This window comes from Pleuronectes platessa, chromosome 13 (assembly GCF_947347685.1).
Source record: "Pleuronectes platessa chromosome 13, fPlePla1.1, whole genome shotgun sequence".
NCBI classification, from domain to species: domain Eukaryota; kingdom Metazoa; phylum Chordata; class Actinopteri; order Pleuronectiformes; family Pleuronectidae; genus Pleuronectes; species Pleuronectes platessa.
The window spans coordinates 4,353,602-4,361,724 of record NC_070638.1 but is presented as its reverse complement, the minus strand read 5'-3'; the positions used below and the strand labels follow the sequence as shown (position 1 = coordinate 4,361,724).

General features: G+C 41.6%; 1 protein-coding gene across 1 annotated transcript; it reads right to left on the bottom strand.

Annotated features, from left to right (window-relative positions):
* Positions 1-1,926: 1,926 nt before the first annotated feature.
* On the bottom strand, positions 1,927-6,995 carry pak1ip1 (PAK1 interacting protein 1). The gene is made up of 10 exons (XM_053437643.1): positions 6,677-6,995; positions 6,239-6,401; positions 6,042-6,162; positions 5,872-5,946; positions 5,728-5,780; positions 5,491-5,636; positions 4,388-4,485; positions 4,203-4,302; positions 3,788-3,917; positions 1,927-2,572 (listed from the first exon to the last, which is right to left on the bottom strand). Exons 1-10 carry the CDS (start codon positions 6,752-6,754, stop codon positions 2,460-2,462), a joined length of 1,077 nt encoding a protein of 358 aa, XP_053293618.1. The 5' UTR covers positions 6,755-6,995; the 3' UTR covers positions 1,927-2,459.
* Positions 6,996-8,123: the final 1,128 nt, after the last annotated feature.

Below are 8,123 nucleotides of genomic sequence, written 5' to 3'. Positions count from 1 at the left end.
CACTCAAGAAAACCTTATATGTGGGCTAGTGAGTCTTCTGATATAAAACCCCATAGAGATAGTGTCTGTCCACCGTCCGATTAAATTATTGAAATTAAACAATAACAGAGCGAAAACAATAATCTAATACAAATTAAAACAACCTCTGAAACAACACAGGGAACTAAAACTTTTAAATGTGGTCTTTTAAACATTAGATCACTGTCATCAAAAGCTATCTTAGTTAATGAAATAGTCTCCGATTACAACATAGATTTATTATCCCTCACTGAGACGTGGCTGCATCCTGATGAATATAGATCCAGAGGTTTTAGCCAATTACAGACCAATATCTAATCTCCCCTTCATGTCTAAAATCTTAGAAAAAGTGGTAGCCAATCAGCTGTGTGAGTTTCTCCAGGAAAATAATATATATGACCATCAAATTCTATTACAAAGACTCAAACAGTTAATTAACATTAATGGAACCGCCCTTAACTGGTTTAAATCGTACTTTTCTAATCGCTCCCAATTCGTGCAAATTAATAAGGAGTCATCTGTGCGTACCAAAGTAAACCATGGTGTTCCCCAGGGCTCTGTGCTCGGCCCAATTTTATTCTCATTATACATGCTTCCACTAGGAAACATTATCAGGACACACTCTGTAAATTTCCACTGCTATGCGGATGACACCCAGTTATACTTATCAATAAAACCTGAACAAAGTAATTAATTAACTAAACTTCGAACATGTCTCAAGGACATAAAAACCTGGATTACCCGCAATTTTCTCTTATTAAACTCAGACAAAACAGAGGTTATAATACTTGGCCCAAAACACCTTAGAGATACATTATCTAATGATATAGCTGCGCTAGACGACATTGCCCTTGCTTCCAACAAAACAGTCAGGAACTTGGGAGTGATCTTCGATCGTGATTTATCCTTTAATAGTCACTTAAAACAAATTTCTAGAACCGCCTTTTTCCACTTGCGTAATATCTAAAAAATTAGACATGTCCTTTCACAAAAAGATGCAGAAAAACTAGTCCAGAACTTTGTTACATCGCGACTGGACTATTGTAATTCATTATTATCAGGCTCCAGCATTAAGTCGTTAAAGACTCTACAGCATGTCCAAAATGCCGCAGCACGTGTCCTGACGAGAACAAAGAGAAGAGAGCACATTTCTCCAGTATTAGCATCGCTACACTGGCTTCCAGTTAAATCTCGAATATAATTTAAAATTCTCCTCCTCACCTTCAAGGCCCTTAATAATATAGCGTCTTTTTACCTTAAAGAGCTGTTAGTACCTTATAAACCCACTAGAGCACTCCGCTCCAAGAATTTAGGCCTACTTGTCGTCCCTAAAGTCTCTAAAAGTAGAATAGGAGCCAGAGCTTTCAGCCATCAAGCCCCTCGGCTGTGGAATAATCTACCATTTTCAGTTCGGGAGGCAGACACCATCTGTTCGGTTAAGAGTAGGCTCAAAACCTTCCTTTTTGATAAAGCTTATAGTTAGAGCTAATTAGTGCGGCAGAAAGTTACTTGTTCTATTTTATGACACACGGAGCTTCTTTTTCCAGCTTCTCCCTCCTCTTCTCCATCCCTATCCCCCTTCCACGGAATCCCTTTGCTTTATCACCCGCAGATCCAGGGCGGTGCGGCGGATTCTGTGTCGTGTGGGCTGATCGTGGTGGTGGTGGCGGACCCTGTGTCGCATTGGCATCGGGTACGGGCATTGGACCAGGACCGCGGCGGTGGCTCGTGGTGGGTGGCGATGGACGGTGACTGAGGACTGGAGTGGCGTTCTGGTCTGGATGGTGGATCATGGTCCTGCTGGTTGCTGACAATGGACTGTGATTGCAGCGGGACTGCTTGGCATGTCATGTTGGGGTTGTCCTTCGGGATGTTTAGCTTCATCAAATGCTGCTAGAGACTTTCATCTTTAATCTTGAAGACTTTAATCTTGATGTTTTCCTGCACGTGGCATCTATTGCACTTCTGTCCGTCCTGGGAGAGGGATCCCTCACATGTGGTTCTCTCTGAGGTTTCTACGTATTTTTACCCTGTTAAAAGGGTTTTAGTAGTTTTTCCTTACTCTTGCTGAGGGTTAAGGACAGAGGATGTCACACCCTGTTAAAGTCCTATGAGACGAATTGTAATTTGTGAATATGGGCTATACAAATAAAATTTGATTGATTGATTGAAACAGTAACTCTTAGTGAGACTAGTCAGGACGTCGGCTGGATAACTGGAATCTAATGATATCTAACAAATATAATTTTTCTTTTCAGTAACGACAGCAAATATACTTGATCTCAAGAACACAGTCAGATTTTGAAAGCTTCCAAACATGGCGTGTAGCACCTCCCAGTGTCCATTACAGGTATCAGCATGTTCAACAAAGAAAATAGTTCAAATATATAAAATGGCACATTCACATTTTCGAAAGATGTTTTTTTTTATTGCTGCTCGTTTCATTTTCCAACGTCCTTTTTCTTCTTCTTTCTGGGTTTGCTTTCGTCTTCCAGAACGACTACTTCCGTCGCAATTCGAACTCTCTTGGTCTTTGAAAGCTCTCGAGCGAGTTCTGTGGACAGAGGGAGGCAGATGAGTGTTAACGAGACACAGACAGAACCAGGACGTGAAATATAGAGGCTTTGTAGTTATTTAGTGGAAGAGAATTAAACATGAATCCATGTTGTTCTAGAAAATTTCTTGTTTTCTTTTGTACACTGTAAATATTCATATATTCAACCTCAAGCTGCATTGACTGTAAATACGGACTGCTGAGTGGAGACAAGCTCAGGTGAGTGTAAAGGTTGAGATCATGATGTTCTCATTTCACCCCCTTCAACACAAAAAACTCCCTGTCCCAGCCAGTGTTAATTTTGGCAGCTATTTTTGATTTAGTCTTATTCTTAGTCTTTTGACGAAAATGCATATTAGTTTTAGTCACCTTTTAGTCATTTTAATCCTTCTTAGTTTTAGTCTAGTTTTAGTCGACGAAAACAAATTCCATTTTAGTCTAGTTTTAGTCGACGAAAACTAATTCCATTTTAGTCTAGTTTTAGTCGACGAAAACTAATTCCATTTTAGTCTAGTTTTAGTCACATTTAATAGCCACATTAGACTCCTTTTCTATAAAAACATATAGCTGCAGCCTAATAGCTTAAAAATATATATTTAATTTTAAATGTGAAAACAAAAAGGGAGAGCAGGTCAGACTGGAGCCGGACACAGAAACTTCAGCTCTGTACAAACCAACTGCAGCTTCTGCTCTGATGAAGAAGCTGAAGCGCTGATCTCTGAGCAGCTGAGACCATAGAAACTCTGGTTTTCACTGTTTTCATAGTTAAGAAGCAGTCGGTCACTGAGAGGCTGCTCCACGAGAACGCGCTCTGCTTTCACCGTGTCTCTCTGAACGAGTGCGCGAGGCGGGGGGCGGAGCTACGGACCGGAGCGCTATCTGGGGCGCACACACACACATACACAGACACACTCACTCGCCCGCTCCTGATACTTCGTGACGGCCTGATACGATGATGTTTTAAAAATTATTGTGACTTAGTCAACCACCAACATTTTCGTCTCGTCTCGTCAACGAAAATTAAAATAGATTTCGTCATAGTTTTTATTTTCAAAGATTCGTTTTCGTTACGTCTTCGTCTCGTCATGGAAAAAAGGTCGTTAACGAATATATTTCGTCATAGTCTTCGTCAACGAAATTAACACTGGTCCCAGCTCGTGTCTGGTTTCTCTTTAACAACACAATGATCCTGTGAGATGAACGTCCGGTCGTCACCTTCAGATGTCGACGACGCAGTTGCTGGTTCCTCAGCGGGCGGCTGCACCGATGAAGGTTTCCACACGGCGAGGCACGTCAGCCGGGCCGAGGTGTTCACTTCCACGAGGAGCGTGGGAGGTTCCAGCTCCTGTGGGACGACAGCGGTTGGTCAGTGGATGATCGGCAGCTCAGCAGGTAACTGTGTCATTTTTAATCTTCTTTGTTTCACAGAATTGTGTATATTGAAAGCTTGTTCTATAATTTACAGTGTTGAGATTGTTTGAGACACTAGACCAATTATAATCTGATGAATTAACTCTAGATTTTTTGAAACACACATTAGCTGCAAATGTAAATGTTTAAAAAATGTGGTTGAATAAAACGTATGTGGCTTTTACTCCCAAACTGTTTACAGACAACAACACAGACGTGCCTCTTTAAGGTGGAGCTTCCACATCTTGATCAATCCGTCATTGGAAGCCGTCACCAACACGCAGTAATCCTCCATCATAAAACTGTCCACTGCTTTCACCCTGACGTCACAACAAGGAGAGTTGGTAAACGTTTCAGACACACATTGAGGTGGACTGTGAAATAACTAAATTAAAAAGTTATTACCTGGTTTCATGAGCCTTGAACTCACAAACGCATTTCAGTTTTTCCAATTCACACAACCTCACAATCTCATCATCTCCTGCGACGGCCAGGAGGGAGTTCTGAAAAACAAACACAATATAACATCCATGTATGTAGTATATTGTTAATCTAGAATACCAGGCCTCGTAAAACAATCATCACAACCACGACTGTCTCTATACCACTAAGACAGTGTTTCTCAAACTTTTTCTGTCATGCCCCACTTTGGGTCTAGAATATTTTTCATGCCCTCTCCCAAGCCCCAACAAGTGTATTTACATAACAAACACATGAACATTAAATCCACATTACTGTCAGGAATTTCTGATGTGCAAATAAAATAAAAAAAATTCAAACTTGTTGCGACCTCTGTCTCTTTTTTCAAAGAAAAGTGCCATAATTTGACTTAAATTCAACTTAATTGAAGTACTTTTGGTGATATTTATCACTACATTCCTCAATCAGTCTGTACTTTTTCAATAACAGAGAAAACATGTATTCAATTATAATCACTTTGTTAAAAAGATGGTAAAGCTCAACCAAAAAGAACACATGCATGTGACTGTGGTGTAATGTTTCTAAGAGTCTTCTTAATTTGTTGGGTCTCATAGAGTTTTCAGACCTAAAATCCACACTGGTCTCTCCTCATGTGCTACCCCATTGACTGTGAACCCAAGAGCAAGACAGGCTTCATCATACTTTCTTTTCAATTGGTTTTTGAAAACCGTCTCTTGTTTGTCCCTGACCAGCTGCCTTACGTGAACGAGCTCTGATCTCATTAGTGTGTCTCTGAGAGAGTGAGCGGGGCAGGGGGGTCAGCCCCGGGCCCTTGGAGTGTGCGCTGTACAGGAAGCTACTGCAGAGGGGCTGCAGAGCCGCGGGTGGCCGACCCCTGGCTACGACAAAGAGCGATTTGTTTACTGCTCAGCCGTTAAAGAGATGCGGACGTTAAAACATTGGTTCGACTATAATATTAGTTCCGCCTCACATTTCCCCCTGCCGGTCACCAACTCCACCTATTATGCCTCCGCGCCCCATTGAGAGTCACTGCAATAAGAGAAGCCAGAGTTTGTGTAAGAACTTACATTTAAGAACTTAACAGACGAGATTCTTTTGGGGTTCGTGATTGTTCCCGTCACAGACGCCGTCTCTAGGTCGTAGATGTTCACCTCATCATCTACCACCACCACATATTTATCTCCATCTGGAGACCACCTGACAATGTGTGTAGCTGATAAAAGTGAACAGAGATAACAAATGAGTCCAGGATCAATTCAAACTTACAAATATGTCAGTTCGTTAAAACACACAATGAAACTTACTCTGTTTTATGTTTTTGATGAAGGCTGATCTTCCATTTGTCAGATTCCAGGTTCTAAAAAGATTAAAACAAAAAAGTTTAACAGTCACTTGTGATTTATCTCTGTTAAGTGAAACACCTGCTAGAGCAGAGCCGTGGATTTTACCTGAGTGTCTTATCGGTCCCGACTGTCAGTGCGAGTTTCCCAGACGGATGGACGGACAGCGATGTCACCTGACCTCTGCAGAAAAAACAAGAGGATGAATAATTTGAGTCTTCCTGTGCATCACAACAGAAACACAACCGCAATAATACATACTCAAAAACACCACTTACTTGTGAGCGTGGATGGACTTGAGACAGTCCCACTTCTTCGTGCCCCACACACACAGGAGTCCATCCTCTCCTCCGCTCAGCAGATGGGACGTCCCGTAGAACTCCAGGCAGGTGATGGAGCCTATGTACAGGGGAGGGTGAGCCAGATGTTTTCAGAAGGGTGAAGCCTTTAAAATGTCTGTTGCTGGGATTCTCACCGTCGTGATGCAGCAGGGCACCGTGCTCCGTCTTCTTCTTCATGTCGTACAGCTGGATGGTCTCATCCTTGCTTCCCGTCACGACGAACCGCTCGCTGGCCGCCAGAGCCGATATGGACGCGGTGTGGGCGTGATGTGTGAAGTTTGCCTCGGCCGTCCACTCCTGCAGAAACCAAACATCCAGATGAATAATGGGTGAGATGCTGAAACGAGGAGGAAATGACTGAAGGGGAGTTTGTATTGCTTCATGCATGAAAACCCATCATCTGCCTGTAGATAATCAAACTACTTATTAAACATTGAGGTGAAAAGCTGAGCAGCATCAACCTCAAGTGACCATTTCAGTTAGTAAAGAGTCAGAGAACAGGAAACACGTCGAAGATCAGTCACACAACTGCACAATTACACAACTACACACAACAACAGACCGCAGCTTACCTCGTCGTCGGTTGCCACCCGGTAACCGAGGACGACCTGCTCGTAGCTCCCGACGATGAGCTCCAGCACCGCTGCCATGCTGCTGCTCAGTTAGCCTGTTAGCTCGCCTGTTAGCTTCCCTCAAACTGCAGCTGTGTCCTGGGTGACACGTGTCTCTCTGTTGCGGCGACAGTGCACACACGTTCCCCACGGACACACGCAGGATAAACACTGTGGCTGTTTTTCACTGGAAACAAGCTGCGCAGTCACGATTATCTGTGTCTTCACAAACTTTCACGTCCACAACAACGTGTGCTGCCGCTGCGCATGCGCATACGTCACCTCGGTTCGTCTGGGAAGAGGGTTGTTTTCAAAATAAAAGCCGGAGTTGTAGAAAGTGTGGTGCACAATTTAATATTTACATAAAAATGAATTTGACTGGAGGGACTTCATAAATGTGTCACTTTTATTCGAGAGTATTTTGAATATTCATGTCATACATTTGCATATATTTAATACTTTACCGTTTTATTTATGAGCGTAGGAGGTTGTTTCACCTTTAGTGAAACTATCTTTTGTTAATCTTTGACATAATCTTCCGTGCAGTATAGTCTCAAATACAAGACATTCTGTATAAACTATATATACTGTTTTATATAAAGCTTTCAATGTTTACAGCCTAGTTTTGACATTTCTATAGTGAGTCATCTTTTGCCCTGAGTTTGGTTTGTCAGGTAAACCTCCAGACAGGAAGTGGTGTTTAGTGCTGAAACGAAACTGAGACATAAAGTTTTTTACCAAAAGTCATTTACAAGAACAACGACTTGGCAGCACGGCCTTAGGGATCTGTCTCTACCACTTATTATTCAGATGACAGTTGACTGTGATAAACTAAGGGTTAGGGTTATTTTTAAGTATTAAGTTTGATCGATGCCAAGTTGAACTTAGTTACTTTCACTCTTCTTAAACCCAGTATGGTGTGATGCCCAATTCAATAAAAAGAAAAATATATACCCTCAGTTGATAGTTTTTTTTTTTTGGTTGGCTTTAAATGTCCTGTAATAAATCTACATTAATAAAAATAATAAAGTCCAGTTCATGTTGAAACTGTCTTGAGGGGTGTTGATTTAATTGCCTGATGATTTTGTAAGATGAATTGCTCGGTTGCTGCCTTGCTTTCTACAGAAAGATGTTTACTTCCGTCTCTCTGTGATATAAATTAACATAATACAAGAACTCAACATTAGACTGCATCGTTTTTGTCAGTTGTTCCTAATAGCTGAGCAGCTATAACACAACTGTGTATACATGTTAAAGTTGTGTTTTCCTTCTTCACAAGTCCATAAATCACCTTGTCAATGTGAAAATAATGTCAGTCAAGGTCGAGGTACTTTCTTCTGCAGGACAAGCACATTTATTTTTGGTACTTTATTTAGCAGATGATACTTTTGTATGATAGACAGTACAT